This window comes from Lepidochelys kempii, chromosome 5 (assembly GCF_965140265.1).
Source record: "Lepidochelys kempii isolate rLepKem1 chromosome 5, rLepKem1.hap2, whole genome shotgun sequence".
NCBI lineage: Eukaryota > Metazoa > Chordata > Testudines > Cheloniidae > Lepidochelys > Lepidochelys kempii.
In genome coordinates, this window is record NC_133260.1 from 51690321 (window position 1) to 51710169 (window position 19849).

General features: G+C 39.4%; 1 protein-coding gene across 6 annotated transcripts in view; it reads left to right on the forward strand.

Moving 5' to 3' along the window:
• Positions 1-19849, forward strand: part of MSH3 (mutS homolog 3) — a 190218-nt gene that overhangs the window by 53717 nt on the left and 116652 nt on the right. For all 6 annotated transcript variants that reach the window (XM_073344375.1, XM_073344373.1, XM_073344377.1 and 3 more), the window contains 2 exons: positions 2890-2974; positions 3644-3753. In XM_073344375.1, the coding sequence (XP_073200476.1) occupies positions 2890-2974; positions 3644-3753 (195 nt within the window). The remainder of the gene's footprint in view (positions 1-2889; positions 2975-3643; positions 3754-19849) is intronic.

Genomic DNA, 19849 nt, shown 5'->3' on the forward strand with positions numbered 1-19849 from the left:
GTCGCTTTTTTTAGCCCTTTTTAGGACTAAGTTTGTCCTCCCTCCTCCATTTTTATTTTCATTCTCAGCCTAGAACCTTTGTGCGTCTGTTCTATCCAAACTGCCTCTCTGAAGTGGTGTGTCTGGCAAATAGAAAAATGAAGAAAGTAAATGAAAGAGAATAAGAGATGAGTGGAGTGAAGATGAGGTACAGAAGGTACTTGCCCTTATATGGGAGAAGTTGTCTGTGCAGTGTAATCGTTTAGCCTGTTGGGATATTACCATATTACTTAGTAATGGGGATGGGTCAGATACCATGTAGGTAGCGCACACAAGTAGGTAGAATTCCTAAAGGAGAGAACCAGTCAATAGCCAAGACTGATGGTGGAATGTTATCCTTCAGTTGTCTTTTATTCCTAGAGTGCCATTACAACATCTGCCCTAGTGTGATCTGCTCCTATCTCTGAGCTTCATTTCCCCCACTTCCCCATGTTCTGGCTGTACTGAGGAGACTTCCCTCTTAGCTTTCCTGATTTAACTATAGTTACTGTCTTCTAGCAGTAAAGGCAATTGGATGAACTGAGGTATCATCCTTCATCTGTCACTTTGAGAATTGTGTACTAATTCAGGATAAGTCAGAAAGTGGTTATCCTGTTCCCTTCAGTTCTACACAACCCTGATTCTCAAAGCTTCAGGGCCTGGCTGTTGGACTTACCCTTATATTCTGGAAATCTCTGGACTTCTGTACCTATTCCCCATTCACATCAGGGTTGTCAGCCTTGTGCCACTCTTCACTGGTGAGCACAAGAGTCAGGTTGTGATTAAGATTAAACACAAAACTGCCCCTGGAATTTGGGTCCCACATTACTCAAGGTACATGTCCTTATCATACCTATAATATGATGTTTCTGAGAAGTAAGCATGGCATGGGGCTTATGTGACGCTCTCTCAGGGAGCGCAGAACTGTAAGCCACTGTTATCTTTCTGCCTCAGGAAGAGAGAGCTTCCTTCCTGCCACACCAGTCTATCTACCTCACCAGCAAACTCCTTGAGACTCTGCAAGTTTTAACCTTGTCTTGCAGGCAACATTCAGTGAACCCCTGTGTGACATTTTCTGGGGTATAATCTGGACCGTTGAACAGCAATATCCCCTTAATTTGCTATGCTGTGCAGCCACAAGGGACCTGCTTAGTCTCTCCATACCAGTATCATCAGCAGTAGAAGGCCCATGGAAGGTACCAATGCCTCCTGCTCATGCCTCACCATGTCAAGATCCTGTGGTACTGCTACCCAGGCTTATGCAAAAGCCTGCGCTCTCAATATTACAACAATAAATATTACAACTATTTATTTATACATTTATGTAATATCCAAATGCATCCTTCATGCTTTAAGGAACAGGTAAAGAGACATAGTCCCTGAACAGATGTGCTTGAGTGGCAACACAGTTGAGCAGCATTATATGAGAAATTTGAACACATCAAATGGAAATAAAATTCCGTTTGTGGGTTATTCTGGATCTTAAGGAGATGTGGTGTGATATTTTTGAAAAGTTTAGTAGGATTCAGGTTTGGATGAAGATATTCAGAACCCAATGAAGAGAACCCCTCCTTAATGCTTTGCCAACACCAACAGCTTGTGGTTGAACATAATAAAAGAATAGCATTTAAGATTTAGTTGGGGTTGATCCTGTTGTGAGCAGGGGGTTGGACTAGATGACCTCCTGAGGTCCCTTCCAACCCTGAGATTCTGTGGTTCTATGATTTTGATTGTTTTGCTGCTCATAATATTGTATATTTTGGAAGATGCAGTTTTGCATATAAGATTGTTTTGGTAATTGACTTAACCTGATTTTACCAATGAAAAGGCATAGTAATCCAGAATGATTATTAGTAATAATTATTTTATTCAGTGGTATTAACACAAAGGTATGCATTTTATAAAGTTAGAAAACACAATTCCTGCCCCACAGAGCTTACAGTCTAATGGGAGCGGGAGATTGATTTTGTAAATCCTACCTGAAAAGTCATCCTCTCCAAACTAAGAGGACTAACAAGTGTCCTAGATTTTGTATAAGGAGCAGTCAACAGTATTACTAAGCTAGACAATCTTGACTTCATTTGTCAAAACATGTTAGTGAATATTTTGCACTCCCTTTTCTGTCCCGACCACCACACACCTGTGTCTGAGTATAAGGAATTACTTTCATATCTTACTTTATTCCCTTTTAAGCTGGGCTTCATTCTGTGCATTGCTTTTAATTTCTGTACAAACATTAGAAACCTGTTAGTCTGTTCTGCTGAGTAATGTGTCAAGAAGTCAAGGCAATATCATTTTGGTCATGGTAACATCATACTAAAAGTTTAAGGATGGAATCGTTAAACATACCCTGATGCTTGTTTTCTGCTAAATAATTGTCATGGTAGACTATGATCAAATCTATTCTTAGAACTCAGAACATCTGTGTTATCTGTATTGCACATGCTGTTTAGTTAGTGGGAAATAAACTGAAATCTGTTATTCTGTTGAAACATCAGAGAAACTTCCCTGGACACTAGTGAAAGAAAAAATTTCATTCATTTTCCTGCTGGCCTACAGATGGGAGGGGTGGCTTGTGTGCTGGACTAGGAATCTGAGAACTGGGTTTTATTTTGAGCTGTCCTTAGATCATTGTGCGACCTTGAATTAGTTGCTCAGATGCTCTATGCCTTATTTTTTCTATCAGTCACGTGATTGAGATCCTTAGTTGAAAAATATTATTTACATGCAGTTATTTTATTAGTATAGTTTTTGATTTGCTTTCCATTTTTACTTGATTTTGCACCACACAGCTGATCTTTAATTTAAGATGTTTGTGTTTCACTGATGTCTCTTTCTGCACTTGCAATGTGATGTCTGTTTCTTCCCCAGTAATTTTAAACAGTTATCAAGTGAAGCTGAATACATGACAATTAATGGGACAACACTGAAAAATCTGGAAATCTTACAGAATCAGGTGAGGAAAATGTAATAATTTATTGATAGAGACTGACATTTTCAAAGCATTTAAATGCACTAATCTACAGAATTTAAATGCACTAATCCCAAAGAAATTAATGGAAGTTATGCATCTAAATCCGTTATGCCCATTTGAAATCTCACCCAGAAACTTTAAATGTTTTTAAATGGGAACAAATTGTAAAGGGAGAGAATTTTCAGAGCCACAAATGGCAGTTAGGCCTCAACTTCCATTGATTTTCAATGGGAGTTAAGGACCCCACTGCCACAGGTGCCGTTGAAAATCTCCCCTTGAGTCTGGAAGCTCTCGAGCAACTTCATTCAAGTCATTTTAGTGTGGTATTTTTTTTTGCACTGCCTCCATATCACTGGCTCATGCTTACAAACATCATTGTAGAATTCATCCCTATCATTTTGTGAGGCTGTCTTGTGAGAAAGCATGCTTGCTAACGGGCGAAAAAATAATCTTAAATATCTTCTGACTCACTGTTGAAAATATTTTATATAACACTTTTGCATACAAGTGAAAATAGAGGCTCTTGTTCAATTCTAGTATTATAAAGTTAAGCAAAATGCTTTTTATTTAATACTTGGATTGGTGTAATTATTTAAGGTATATGTGCAATTATTCAATTAATAAAAACCAGTCTTGCTACTTTTACCATAGACGGATATGAAAACAAAAGGCAGCCTATTGTGGGTCTTGGATCATACCAAAACTTCCTTTGGACGTCGGAAACTAAAGAAATGGGTGACACAACCTCTTATGAAATCCAGGTAAAGTAATTCTTTATCTTAGAATTAGTCTGTGCTTTATGAATCATAATGCTTGCTAAGCACAGCTTTATTTTTTCATAAGATCTGAGGTTCATAGCAAACTTAGGATAGGTAATTAAGGGGTAAAAGTGTGATCGTTATGTTAAACTGTGAACATTGTAAATCTGTCAATTTCTATTTTTCCACAGCACACATAAGAAGGTTCTAATAACAGTGGCCTCATAGGAATTTAGAAATTGTCATACAGTATCAGATCAGTGGTCCATCTAGACCAACATCTTTTTCTCTGACAGTGGCCAATACCAGACACTTCAAAGAATAAGCTGCTTATAGGGAAATTTTCTTCCTAAGCCTGCCACTCAGTGCTTGACCTATGCTTTGAAATGTGAAGGTTCATATTCCTAATTTATTTTATTCTATTTAATATAACTGTGGATATTTTTGTTGTCTCTCAATCGTGTGTTGTATAGAAAAGTATTTCCTTTTATCAGTTTTTTAAATTTGTTGCCTTTAATTTAATTTAATGTTTCCTTGTTCTTGTAGTATATGACCAAGTAAATAGAAACACCTGATGTAATGTCTCTGAAAATACGTTTTTTGTAATGCCTTTAGTGTGTTCCCTGTTCCTCTTCTCTATAAACTGAACTGTCTTGATCTTTCTAATTTCCCTTCATAGATTAAATAGTAGTAATGAAGTCTTTCCATGCCTTCATCTATTTTCATTGCCTGTCTTTGAACTTCTGCATTTCTTTTATATCTGTTGAGACTAGGATGTTTGGAATTGAACCTGGTATTCCAGCCGAGGTCCTACCATCGATATAACGTCACATTTACATTAATTCTTATTGGGAAATTGGATTCTCTTAGCATCGTTTCCCTTAGTCACATTTTTCAGGAACATAACTACAACGTTAAGCGAGGAGTTACTGTAATAGTTCACCTCTTAACGCACGACTGCTTAGTTTCCTTGTTAGTTTGTAGTATGTGATTTTTGTCAAGGGTTTTTAAAAATTTACATCATTCAGCTCTCCACTATTTTATTGGCATACTCAGAAAACATAATATGCTGGTGAGTTTCTGATTTCCTTTACAGAAGCAATGCTGGTTAGTCTGTTTCATATCATATTCCTTATAGGTATTGTATAACTTTTTTTTTTTTTTTAGTTCATCCATTTTTTCTGATACTAAAGTAAGGCCTATAATTCCAAAGGTCACACTGAACACTTTTTTTTTTTAAAGTAAATATAACATTTGGTAGTCTCCAGAGCTCCAGTGTAGCATCTGATTTTAATAAGTTATATATTATATGCCTGACCTTTCCTTATTAGAAAAGGTGGATGGAACTTCTGGACCTTACTTGGTGTAAAAATGAATCGTGGCATATGACCATATTAATATGATATATCCGTCATACTATATTTTGTTAAAATCGTTTTAAAATATTTACTTAATTTATTTTGTGGCACTCCAGGAGCCCTACATCCTGTTGGAAATTGCTTGGGTGGTTGTCAGCAGAGGGTGCCAGAGCAAAGGCACTGGCTCCATAACTGCTGCAGCCCTACGAATTGAAGAGGGAAAAGAAAGGAACAGAAGTGTCTGTTCTTCTTCACAATGGTTTGATCGTGGTGGCACAAACAGGAGAAGCAGGGGTGTGCAGCTGCTTGGAAGTTTAACGAGCAACTTCACAGCCTGAAGCAACCCGAGTTCTCTCCTGCAACCGAGCAAAACCAGTTATAGTAGACTGCAGTCCTAGTCTCCGCACTCCTCCCTGGTGCTCTTTGATTTGACACAGGAAAAGAACTGGCATTGAGAGCCTTTCCCTCCCAAGCCCATGTCTCTCAGTGTGGAAGGAAGTCCTGTGGTCAAACCAGGAGATCACATTTCTCTTTTCAAGTGAAGCCACAAAAGTAATTTTATTTTCTTTTGTTTCTCCATTTCTGACTGTATTTCTTAATTCCATTCCATTCTGCACTATTATTTACATTGACGTGCACTCAGGTGCATGCAGAGAAAATATAACTGGAACTCTCTTGTTTGGAATATATGTTGTAATCCAGTGGAACAAAAACAAACTTCAAAAACTCAAAAATTTCCACAAAATGTAATTGTCATCCTCCCAACAGCTCTAGTGAGAAGTCAAATGTAAGATCATTTTAGGCCTAGAAATGTGGTTGGCGTATTTTGTGCAGAGATCTATTATATTGTGTATGGTGAATATATTATTATAGTGGTTATATAATTTAACTGTATAAAAGCACTTAGAGCTGTGAATAGGTGCTTCAACTGGAAATTAAGATAAATCATAGAATATCAGGGTTGGAAGGGACCTCAGGAGGTCATCCAGTCCAACCCCCCCGCTCAAAGCAGGACCAATCCCAACTAAATCATCCCAGCCAGGGCTTTGTCAAGCCTGACCTTAAAAATATCTAAGGAACGAGATTCCACCACCTCCCTAGGTAACACATTCCAGTGTTTCACCACCCTCCTAGTGAAAAAGTTTTTCCTAATATCCAACCTAAACCTCCCCCACTGCAACTTGAGACCATTGCTCCTTGTTCTGTCGTCTGCCACTACTGAGAATAGTCTAGATCCATCCTCTTTGGAACCCCCTTTCAGGTAGTTGAAAACAGCTATCAAATCCCCCCTCATTCTTCTCTTCTGCAGACTAAACAATCCCAGTTCCCTTAGCCTCTCCTCATAAGTCATGTGTTCCAGTCGCCTAATAATTTTTGTTGTCCTCCGCTGGACTCTTTCCAATTTTTCCACATCCTTCTTGTAGTGTGGGGCCCAAAACTGGACACAGTACTCCAGATGAGGCCTCACCAATGTCGAATAGAGGGGAACGATCACGTCCCTCGATCTGCTGGCAATGCCCCTACTTATACATCCCAAAATGCCCTTGGCCTTCTTGGCAACAAGGGCGCGCTGCTGACTCACATCCTGCTTCTCGTCCACTGTAACCCCTGGTAAATATATCTTACCAAGTGATTTTTAGTTCAATATGACTATTTTATGGGGTAATGTGGAATCTCTGGCCCGTAAGTGTGGGTAGCATTACATTCTAGTGGTTGTTTGATCTGATTCTGGAAGAATTGAAGGGGTTCTAGATTTCAAGAGTATTCACATATTAAAGTGGTCCAGGAATATGGTAAGGAGAAAGATAATATCTTTGTTATGTAAATAGAGGGTGAGTTGAAAGATGCTTGTTTCAGGCCCATACCATAAATTGGAGTACTGGTTAGCAAGTTATAGAAACAGAATTCTTAGGCAAAAGTGGAAGAGGATGATGGATTAATTAATAGATCTGGTACGGTATATAGATGAAGAGTGGCAAATTATAGGCATGATTGATGTTGGAAACGTAACTAAAATATATTCTTATTATTTATCTAAGGGTTTTGTATTAGTACCCATTACCATAGCACCTGAGTGCCTACCGGGTTAATAGATTGGCATAGGTGGGGCCCTAGTGAGTTTGTGGAGTCCTTGGCTCTTCTCTCTGCCTAAGTTATAGGAAGCTTGGGTAGGGGTTTCCTGAGGAAGTGCTGGTGTTTGTTGTAAATCACATTCTGGTTATGGTAGTGTCAAGGTTCCTCCCCCACTCTGAACTCTAGGGTACAGATGTGGGGACCTGCATGAAAAACCTCCTAAGCTTATCTTTACCAGCTTAGGTCAAAACTTCCCCAAGGTACAAAATATTCCACCCGTTGTCCTTGGATTGGCTGCTACCACCACCAAACTAATCCTGGTTACTGGGGAAGAGCTGTTTGGATGCGTCTTTCGCCCCAAAATACTTCCCAAAACCTTGCACCCCACTTCCTGGACAAGGTTTGGTAAAAAGCCTCACCAATTTGCCTAGGTGACTACAGACCCAGACCCTTGGATCTTAAGAACAATGAACAATCCTCCCAACACTTGCACCCCCCACCCCCCTTTCCTGGGAAATGTTGGATAAAAAGCCTCACCAATTTGCATAGGTGACCACAGACCCAAACCCTTGGATCTGAGAACAATGAAAAAGCATTCAGTTTTCTTACAAGAAGACTTTCAATAAATATAGAAGTAAATAGAAATAAAGAAATCCCCCCTGTAAAATCAGGATGGTAGATATCTTACAGGGTAATTAGATTAAAAAACATAGAGAACCCCTCTAGGCAAAACCTTAAGTTACAAAAAAGATACACAGAATGAGTTATTCTAGTCAGCACAATTCTTTTCTCAGCCATTTAAAGAAATCATAATCTAACACATGCCTAGCTAGATTACTTACTAAAAGTTCTAAGACTCCATGCCTGGTCTATCCCCAGCAGAAACCAGTATAAGACAGACACACAGACCCTTTGTTTCTCTCCCTCCTCCCAGCTTTTGAAAGTATCTTGTCTCCTCATTGGTCATTTTGGTCAGGTGCCAGCGAGGTTACCTTTAGCTTCTTAACCCTTTACAGGTGAGAGGAGCTTTCCCCTGGCCAGGAGGGATTTCAAAGGGGTTTACCCTTCCATTTATATTTATGACAGGTAGCATGACCCCAGGATGTCCCGACTCTCTGGATTAGTCTAAGTTTGTTCCACAGCTGGATCTGATTGAGAATGCGCTGTTTTTTGGCTGTAATGTGCTTTCTCTGGGTTTTGTGATTTGCAAATAGACAGAGATGCAGTCTTTAACGTAGTCAGAATTAATATCAGAATCGAGTCCTCAAACTGGAAGCAGAAGTGGACTGTGAGCTAGGACAGGAACCAAGCACACAGGGAGTTTTCATAGTGGCCCAAGCCACTATATTTTTTCTTTATCTTTAGTGATCCCTCTATTTTTTCACTGTGGTAAGTTGTAAGGTTTATAAGTTTCATAGGGTATGTTGGCATAGGTGGATGAAAATTGTTAAAGTATAAGTTATTGTGATGTCTGAATTTCACAAATGTGGCATTCACAAGGGTTTTGTCATTACAGTCTCAATTGAAAATACTGCTTGGATATTTTGGAATTAATGAGATCTATACCTGAATACTGTTGGTACTACTGACCAGACTGGAGGGAGAAATTATTAGTGTCCTGATAACACGAATGCCCTGACTTCTGAAGGATAGCAAAATTAGCAATACACACAAGTCTTTGTCAAACACTGATGCATAGAACACATTTTAAGTTGGAAAAGCAAGATTGCTTGTGTTTGAAGAGAGATACTGTAGAAATGGTAAGAACAGTTTTCCCTAGAAGAAAAACCTTGTAGTTTTCAAAGTTCCCTAACTCAAAAACTGATTAACCAAATTAAAATTCTTCTCACCCAAAAATTATAGTGTGGCCTAAGATACTAAAACTGAGACATTTCAGACTAAACGTGTTGAGTGAGTAGATAGGAAGAGGGTAAAGTGGGAGTCCAGATTTAGAGTTAGAATGAAAATATTTTTTTCAAGCTTAACTGCATCATTGCTCCCATGACTCCATAGTAAGATAGCTGGGCAGAAGAACAAGTTATTTGATGGACTTTGTTCAAAGCTCACTAGATACCCATTTAAATACTAGAGTCTCATCTTACGGGAATACTTTAGGAATAATACTATCAATCCTGCCATAGGATTTAATGGGCTAAATTTTCCTCCTAATCAAAAGATTCTGTAGCATCACTATCACTATTAAGTACATAAGTGAAGGTTATAACATATTTCTGAGATCTTAAAGTCTGTTAGTAAAGAAAATAGTTGCATCATGCTAACATGAATTTATTCAGTTTGCTAGCTGTGTTTTTGTTACCATTGTACGCTGTTTCTAGCTTTACGTAAATGCAGTCATCATTCATTCATTCATGTAAGCTAACGTAGCTAACAATTCCCTTGTTTGGCACAAGTGGCAGAAATACATTTTATTTGTTTTTGAATATAACCAAATGTTCTTATCATTTGCATGTTTTGCACATTCTTTTAACAGATGTGGTGATGGAAATTCATAAAACTTGCATATTACTGGTAATAATTTTAGATCCATTCAAGAATACTGTTTTCATATGGCAGCAAGTGTTAGTTATTTAGGGTAAAAGTGTGTTTTTTAAAAGTGTAATTGTAAAATTGAGAGATATATTAGATTGTCTTTCTGTGTAGAAAGAACAGGTGAACAGAACCAGAAAGGAATAGATTAATTTAGTATTAGATTACACTGTAATTTCACTGAAGTTACATAGTAGTTAAGGTATGACCCCCCCCTTTGTTATACTTCTTGATACGTGACATTGTCACTAATGCATATTAGCTAAATGTTCACTAATAACTTAAAGTAATTACAGCATAAATGCTATGTAATTCATGTACCTGGGTTCTAAAGACACTTGTATTAAGTACGAAACCAGAGAAATGGTAATAGTAATTCACTCACATAGCTAAATACCTAGTTGTTTGAATTAGTGATAATTACAGGTATCAAAAATCATAACCACATTGTAATTACACTGGAGTTGCTGTGTAGCTACAGTGTGATTCGTCATTGTATTATAAATCTATCATTATTTGATATGCACATAACACCGAAAAGTGCTTTAGATGTTTGACTTCAAATTATGTCTTAAATGAACAGAAAACTCTTTTTTTGTGAAAAAGAAATGAAACTTCACACAAGAATAAGAAAAGATTAAAGCAAACTAATTTTGCACAAAGCGCAAACAGAATGAATCACAGGACAATTGAACTAGTTTTCTTCCACTAAGACAATGTGTGTTTCTGGGAAACATTTTGTTCCTTATTTCCTTCTGAAACAGAGTAGCATCCCACTATTTTTAACCCCACAAACTATTATGCGGTCTTATTCAGTAAGCTATGTTTTGAAGAAATGTCAATAAAAAGCCAGAAAGAGGGTAAGCTGAAAAAAGGTGTGAATTAATTAGTCAAAGAAATTATAAAGTAAAGCCACTAACAAATTACGATATGGAAAGTCTGTGTGTGTCTGTGTGTGTAAGACTAGAGATTCAAAGTGAGGAAACACATTCTCCTACAATCAAACGAAGTCTGAGCACAGTCAAATTAAAAAATATATTGTTTTTGTCCTATTTGGTGCTCCTTTATGATGTATTAAAAAAAGACCTTAAAGACTCCATTCTTTTCTAGCCCTACCCAAAAGGGAATTAGAATTACCAGGTTCTGACTTCTCTCTTTTTGCTTGAGGACTTTTACCAATTACAGATCAAGATCAAAACTTGAATTGTACCTCTCCCAATACCCCATTTTAAGGAAAAGGGATATTAGATTTTTCTGATTATTTCACCAGGAAGAGGGAAGGTACGACCTGTTACTTATGTAAAAACTGGAAACATTTAGGCTATCTTTGTCATGGACTGGGATATGGGCGGCCAGGCCTAACGTTCGAAACAATGAGGACCATGCCTAATGGTCAGAGCAAAGGCAGTGAGAGCTGGAGTCAGAACCAGGAGGAGGGGCTTGGACAGGGCAGAGGCAGAGCAGGGGCACAACTGGGGACGAGGCAGACATAGGAGAGATAAAAGCTGTGGCCAAATACCTGCTGGCCAACTGTTATTGCTGGGCTTAAAAGCAGTCCTGGCAGTGCCACTCTGCCAATCAAGCGATCTGGTCAGTTAGGGGTTTCAGTTGCAGTTAGTTAGCTGGTCCCAGGCCTAACTGCAGATCCTCAGTCCTGAGAATCTTAATGCTGTACATCATAATGTGCACACAGAAATATTTTCTTCTGTTTTGCTGTTCATGTCTAACTGTTCAGTTATGTGAATTTTAAATTTAGATATTTTCTTCACCTAAACGGAATATTTGATTTTTTGTTTTTGTTTGAATTTTTGTTAAAATTGCTAATCTTTTACCTATATGACATAATCTGCAGAAAGCAGCATGTGATGTTTTATAGGTTAATGTGTACTGAACTTCTTATACATTGAATTGTACTGATTGGTTGATTTAACTTTTTTTCGAATTGGCTGTGATATGGCAGATCCTAGTTTAATATATCCACTGTACATAGTTTGCTTTCATTTCTATGCTGAAAGAGCGCAAGTTATTCTGGGCAATATAGTGTAAGTAAAAAAGAGTCTTCTGATAAATTCTTTATTTGAAATTATTTAACTTCTACATGTATATAAACTAAAACCTTATATGAAAGTTGCATAAATTAGTTATATTGTTCAGTCAAACCATTATGTTTTAAACAAAATTAATTGCAACCACGTACAAAAATTGCAAGTCACATACAAAATGTAATATTTTAATTTTGCTTTACACATGTAAAAGTTAGAATTAAGATGACCTATATCTCTCGTAGATAGGACGTGATTTAAAACGTAGTAAGTAACTCAATGTAGCACATTCCTGTGTGATGCCTTTAAATTCAGTATTGTACAATGTGGATTTTTTTAATCAAATTCACGAATGCTTATTTAGTTATTGTTTAGTTTACTGGACCAATTGTGTACCTTGTGGTAGTATAAAATAATATATTTCAGGATTTGATTTTAACCAGTCCCTTTAAAATACGGAACTCTTTCTAAAAATCAAAAGATTAGAGTTTTTCTCATGTTTATATAGTTTACAGAACAGTTTCAGCATTGCATATGCCATATTGTACTGCACTTGAATGAAGAGATTTGTCATAAATCATTCATCCAATTTAATCCACTAAATTATTCTGTTATAGCTTTAATTTCTGAAAAATACAGTTTAAAAATCAGATTGGAATTCAAATTGCTGACCTACTTGAGACTGTGAAAAGGACGGAATGTACAATTGAATAAAAGATTGAAATAAGTATTTTCTAAAATGTAGGATAATTTTACAGCATCAAGTAATGACTACCTTCTTTGTAGAATATCTATCTACAAATTTTAGATTTAGGTTTTCCACTGACAGAAAGCTTATGCAAGTTGTTGTACAAATATAAAACCAGATTAAGAACCAAGGACTGTATATAGGAATAATGTTGACTATTACGCTATTATACTATTCTTGGAACAAAATTCTTCCAACATGGCTTAATATCTGATAATTCTACTCTTTCTAGATGACTTTAAAAAGAGGCAAAAATGTTAAGAATTTTTTATTGAACAGTCAATTTACGAGTACCTTTTTATAATTCATAACGTAGAATTTTTCAACCTTTATTTCACACATGGATGGAAGAAAATTCTTTATGGAGTTATATTTTATGATTCAAGAAGGACAAATGCAAAGTATTCCACTTAGGAAGGAACAGTCAATTACACACATACAAAATGGGAAGTGACTGCCTAGGAAAGCATACCCCAGAAAGGGATCTGGGGTTATAGTGGATCTAAAGCTGAATATGAGTCAACAGTGCAACACTGTTGCAAAAAATAACAAAAAAACCGAACATCATTCTGGGATGTATTAGCAGGAGTGCTGTAAGTAAGACACAAGAAGTAATTTTTCCACTCTACTCAGCACTGATAAGGCCTGTGTTCAGTTCTGGGTGCCACATTTCAGGAAATGTGGACAAATTGAAGAAAATTCAGAGAAGAGCAACAAAAATGATTAAAGGTCTAGAAAACATGAAAGATTGAAAAAAATTGGTTTGTTTAGTCTGAAGAAGAGAAGACTGAGGGAGCACACGTGATAGTTTGCAAGTGCATAAAAGGTTGTTACAAGGAGGAGGGAGAAAAATTGTTCTTAACTTCTGAGAATAGGACAAGAAGCAATGGGCTTCAACTTCAGCAAGGGCAGTTTAGGTTGGACATTAGGAAAAACTTCTGAACTGTCAGGGTAGTTAAGCACTGAAACAAGTTTCTTAGGGAGGTTGTGGAATCTCTCTGTCAGAGGTTTTTAAGAGCAGATTAGACAAACACCTGCCAGGGATGGCCTAGATAATACTTAGTCCTGCCTTGAGTTTAGGGGACTGGACTAGAAGACCTCTCAACGTCCCTGCCAGATCTGATTCTTGAAATAGAAATCTAGGAAAACATGTTTTGTTTACAGCTAAAAAATAGATCATTTGATATATGATTGTGTTCTCCTGGCCCTTTCTTATCTGGAGGATTACACCAGGCAAACAGTATGATGCTTATTTTGTGATAGATTACTGGAGCTACAGTAACATAGCTACATGTGAGGATGATTAAAGTACCTATTAACTTTTGAAGGGAGGGTTGTTTTTGAATATCTGCATCTTGTTCACATATTGAAACCATATAATTACCAGAACAGATTATAATACATTATTTAAATAAATAAAGTGACAATATGTTTCAAAATGTAATTCTTTTGCTTAAATCTACTTCTAAAATACATCCATACAATAAAACTATTGATTTTTGTTTTTGCAGCTCTCTTTATAAAGTAACAGTGTACTTTTTACAATCCAACAATCTTTAATTCAGAAAGGAGTCACAGTATTAGTTTTGTTATCCTTTGCTTTTCTTTATTCTTCATTAAAATGGAATTGAGGTTGATATTATTTCTCATTAAAGTTCATAGACTTATAAATCTCCAAAACTAAAAAATCAAAATATTCAGTTATTTCATCACTATCATTAACATAGTCCAGTGTCCTCCCCTATCTAATAATTGTAGTGTAGAGATTCTCACCGGTTGCTGTGCAGAAGTTAAACTTGTTCTTTTGAGTCTACTGTGTGGATTCTAACTGTGTGCTCTTCGGTTTTACTACTGTGTAACCTTTATCAACCCAGCCAGTTTGCATTAGGTACATGGCTTTTTCTGTTACACATCAGTTACATCCTTGACATTTGAGTTCTGCTGAAAATGGCCCCTAAATTTGTGAGTGGTTGCTGCATTGTTGATGGTAGCTGTCTGCTGCTAGTGTTACATGCAGAGTTTACACTGAGTGGCCAGAAGAATGGGAGGAGCATAAATTCATAGAATTTAAGGCCAGAGGAGACCATTAGATCATCTAGTCTGGCCTCCTGTGTATCTGAAACCATTAAATTCCACCCAGTTATCCCTCTGTTAAGCCCAAAAACTTGTTTGGCTGAAGTATGTATGCTGTAAAGGCAATCAGTTTTATTTGAAGACGACAGGTGAGAGAGAATCCACCACTTCCCTTGGTAATTTAGGTGATAAACTATTTGTTTGAAACTGACTGCTGCACAAAAAGATATAACTTGGCGTGATGGTGTGGACTAGGCCCAAAGGCCCCTTGCTGGAGGCCGCGGGGTCCTGCAACAACTGTCCTAGGAAAGGAGTGGTAGAGGAGTCCTCCAAGCAATACAGTGGCTTCAGGGGAAGCAGCCAATCAGAGAGGCTTCAGGGAGCAGCCAATTCAGGCTCATGAGGGCTATATAAAAAGGAGCTGCAGAGCCAGAAACAGTCAGTTCCTTGCTGGAACCAGAGGAGTGCAAATGGTGCTTCTGGCTGGCCAAAGGGAACTGCAGCACCATGGATAGCTCAGTGCTGGTGGTGGCTGGGGGAATGAGGAAGAGCTCGTAGCTGGCTGCTGGTCCTGACCATAAGAGTCCTGAGGTAGGGGTGAAGCATTGGTGAAGGCTGGAGTCATGGGGAAGTGGTCCTGGGAACTGAAGGCATTTTTGTTAAAGGGACATGATGGCATGTGGCTGCTATTCTTAGGGTCCTTGGGCTGGGACCCAGAGTAGTGGCCAGGCCTGGGTCCCTCCCGTAGGTCACTGGGGAAGTAGCCTACATTTGAACTGTGATACACCCTGGGAGGGGGATGAACTGCTAAGAGGCCCAGCTGGAACCAGAACAGACCAAGAGGGTGAAACCAACGCCTCCAGAAAGGAAGCCCTGGGGGTATAGCCCAGTACCAGGGCCAGGACTGTTTTAAAGACGGCAGACACACCCGACCAGAAGGGATGCTTGCGAGAAGTGGGTACCACCCTATTACATTTGAGCTTTACTTTCCTTTTTGTTTTTGAAAGTTGGCCCAACTATTTCTTTTCTTTAAAGGTATATATGAAATAATCACTAGGTGCACGCCTTGTATAAAAGTTTCCTTCCAGAAAAACATTTTTTCCAGCTACCACATTAATCCATGAGCAAAATGTGGTTGAATTTTTTATGCCTCTAATTCTAACAGTGTTAATAAGCAAGTCTTGCAATGCTTAAAACATTAAGCATCAAGTTATAGCACTTCTTTTAGGTTGGTTTGTTTCAAAACCATTCAAGTAAATCTGATGTGAATTTATTTGAATCTTTCAGAATGGCCAACGTCTGGTAGATTAGGGGAAAACTCTCTTGTGATTTGGTAAATAAACTGACGGAAGTGGAGGGTGAATAGTTGAAACTGGCACTCTCATGTTGCTTCAAGTGTGAACAGGGCTGCTAGGTAGGACCTACATACTTTGGCTCTCTTTATTCCTCTTTGGAGAGAGAGAGATATGGGATTATGGAATATATTGGGGTCTGTGGCCATCATGGGTGTAATGAATGGGATAAGATTTATTTTTGGATTATATATGGATGATGCAATCTCCAGTCACTATTGGCAGAATGAACAGAGCAATTGTAGTCTAGCTTCCAATTTATACAGTATGTGTCAAATCGGGGCCTGTAGCAGAGCCAGTCTCTGGCCACCTAACAAACACGGCTGGCCTATAGTAGACTTGGTTGGAAGAGTCAGCAGACTGGCCCTTAATTCCAGAAGCAGCAGCTCAGCAGCTGCTCAAAACGTTTGTCTACAACTGCGATAGCTCCGACACCTGCTTGTTCTGAGCCTTGCTCCTTCCTTATTTCACCTGTGGGCCCAGCCTTGCCCCTGCCTTGCCTCGCTCCAGATAACCTGGTCCTGACCCTTGGTTCCAATTCCTGACTTCTTCAACTTTTATTCTTTCCTCTTTAGAAGGATTTAGAGAATACCCTTTAACAGGTCCTCCCTTATGGGATGTCTTTGTCCAAATTGCGTCCCACTTCGCAGCTGTTGGTTTTCTCCCAGCCCTTTGAAACTCCTCCTGCTGGCTTTCCCCCCATGCTTTGTAGAACGTCTCTGACTTTTTAAATTTTATATACCAGCAACGTGGTTCCATTTTGGTTCAGATGGAGCCATCTTTCCTGTATAGGTTCCTCCTTTCTCAAAAGGTTCCCCAGTTCATAAATCTAAATCTAAACCCCTCCTCCCTACACTATTGTCTCATCCATGCATTGAGACCCTGCAATTCTGCCTGCTTAACTGACCCTGCACATGAAACTGGAAGCATTTCAGAGAATGCTACCATGGAGGTCCTACATATCTTGAGAGATTCGTAACCTGGGCACCCAGTTGGCAGTTAACCATGCGGTTCTCCCGATCATCATAAAGCCAGCTATCTATATCTCTAATGAACCTAGAGCTAGGATCTGAGGTCTTTTTCACAGGTCACCACCACAAAAGAAATGAGTGGCATTGGGCCCACTAGCTGCAACAAGGCCGCTACCCATACACCAGACCATACTGATTCTGTTGGGGACCATTATCTCAAGTGTCCTGTGGTGGTAGGCCCAAGAAGGGGAGGAGATCAGACCCCCTCACAGCATCAGTATCCAGGCCACTGACACTAGAGCCAGATGGACACTCAAGAGCTAGGAACAGTGGAGGAATTAAGTGCATACCCAGTCTCCACTGAAGGAGTCACCATTGTCACCTGGCAGGTCTCACAAGCCCCGACTCTAGTGATCAATGACTTTGACATTTCAGGATCTCCTAGTTTTGCATTGTGAAGACCTTTGGTATCGAAATAATGGTAATACAAGAGAAGTGACAAAAACGCTTTGACATCTTGACTGCATCGACCCCAGCCAAGATTGCTCTTTCTTTAAATGAGGGCATATTAGAGCTGAATAGAGGACTCTGGCGAACTCCAGCCATCATCCAGCACACGTCTAAATGCATGGAAAAACGCTAAAAGATGCTCCTGAAAAACATTGAGTGCTTTTATTTCCACCCAAATCCAGGGTTATTGGTAATTGCAGCAGAGCAGGAAAAAGTCTAAATTAATGCTCAAAGACCCCAAAAAGCTAAACCTGTCCCGGTGCAAGACCTACTTCTCCACATCACAGCAAATCCATGTGGCAGTCTGTCAGGCTTTGTCTGCCAAGCATAATTTCCTGAGGTGGGAGAGGGTGACTCTAAGCTTATCAAAAGTGCAAGGGAGGAGTTCAAGGAGATTATCAGAGAAGGACAAATGGTTGCTGGAATAGCCCTACAGTCAAGCTAGGGGTGACTCCAGTAAGGCCTATGGTCAGTACTCTGACTATGAGGTGAGCCTTCTGGCTGTTAGCATCTGAGGTACTGGGAGAGATCCAGGACACCACACAAGACTTCTTGTTCAAGTGGAAAATGCTGAAAAAAGTGTTCCATTCCTTAAAGGACTCAAGGCCACCCTGAGATCGCTGGGTATATACAAACCAACCTTCTACAGAATGCCCTAGAAATATCAGCTTCAACAGAAACAGTGTGTTCACGCATACTGACAGGGAAGACAGCCAGAACACCCATTGTGGAAACAATTGCAGTGCTCCATGAGAGGCCCGTCATCTGCCTCCTCTTTCCTGCATCCCACCTCAACATCCAGACAGCATATTTGATGGGACCATCGTGACTACACCAGAACTAAGCAGGAGCCAGTGGTCGGGAGCTGCTTTGCCCTGTTCCATCAGGCATAGGGCAATATCACCTTGGGCAAAAATGGTGTTAATTTTCACATCCTCCCCACCACCAGCAGATCCAAGGAACCTGGTCCACAGGCAACACAGAATAGGTTAGCATAATCAGACTGTCTAGTATCACGTTCTTGCCTGTTCTCTGGAACACGGGTGGAAATCTACACAGACAGCTACGAAACAAAGTTTGCATGTTTCTTGCCTACTTTTGTCGGGAAGCTATCAAGTTCTGGACTTGGTGCTATCAAAACCAGGTGACCCCAATGAACCTTCACGCCTGGGAGTCAGCAACAGTGTAGCAGACTTGCTGCAAAGGCAATTAGTGACCAATCACACAAATGGTTTCTGCATAGGTCTGTCATGGAACTGATATTCTACATTGGGGATCTCTTCGATAGAATTCTTTGCTGTCAAATATCAGAACTTGGCTACAGAGTTGGACTGAGCCTCGGGTCATTATGAGATTCCTTCCTTCTGAATGACCACAGTTAAATCTCATACCTCAGTAAGCCACCTACAGTGGTCAGGAAGAAATTCCCCTCCCCCTCCAGTGTACAGTTGGTGCTTGTATGTATTCTATTTTTTAATCTTCTGAAGCATCTGAGATTGGCCACAGGTGGAGATGGGACACCAGACGGAATGGACTAGTCCTCTGAGGTGGTACAGTGAATTATATTTCTCAGATGTTTGGTCAGTGTTCTTTCTCACATGCTCAGGGTCACACTGTTCACCAGATTTTGGGTCAAGAAGGAAATTTTCCCTAAGTCACTTTGTCGGAGATCTTGGGGATTTTTCACCTTCCTTTTGTAGCATGAGGCGTAATTCATCTGTTGGGATCATTTGGGTATATCTTACCTAATCAGTTCCATGCCATTGAAGGGATCTGTGGCATTGATTGGCTTGGTCTCCCTTGTTCCTGTGGCATATTTAGTTTCTTGAGGCCTGAAATGTTTTGGGCTTAATAGAGGAGTATGTTGGTGAAATGTAATGATCTGTGATTTACATGAGATCAGACTAGATGATCTGATGATCCCTTTTGGCTTTAAACTCTATGGAACAATAAATGGAAGAGGTTCTTGATTTGATTAGCTCAGTACAGTCTGGATCCATTCTAGCCCTCGATACTGAACAACTTCCTCAGCCTGTCCCCGGCAGGTGGGCTTGCTCAGCTGTTTTGCTGACTGGAGGCTCCCCTGCCAAACCCACAGTTCTTCTCTGAGTAGTGTGCCTGTGGGTGCTCCACTTTAGGTGTTGGTGTGTCCTTGTGCCGCAGATCAGAGATTTTCGGTAGCAGTGCTCAGTCGGGGCACACGTGCGCAGTAGTTGTTTCACAGTGTCATTGGCGCCTCATGTAGCATGCGCACGACCAGATGATCCAGTTCCTTCTCAACTGTCCTTGGCTGTAGACAGAGCTCAGTGGCAGTGCTGCCTCTTTGTTTTTTTCTATAGACAAATAGATTAGTTGTAGTTTAGTAAGTCTCATTTTCTTAGTTTGATATTTTCTCCCCCTCTACCTCCCCTCCCCCAAATTCTTT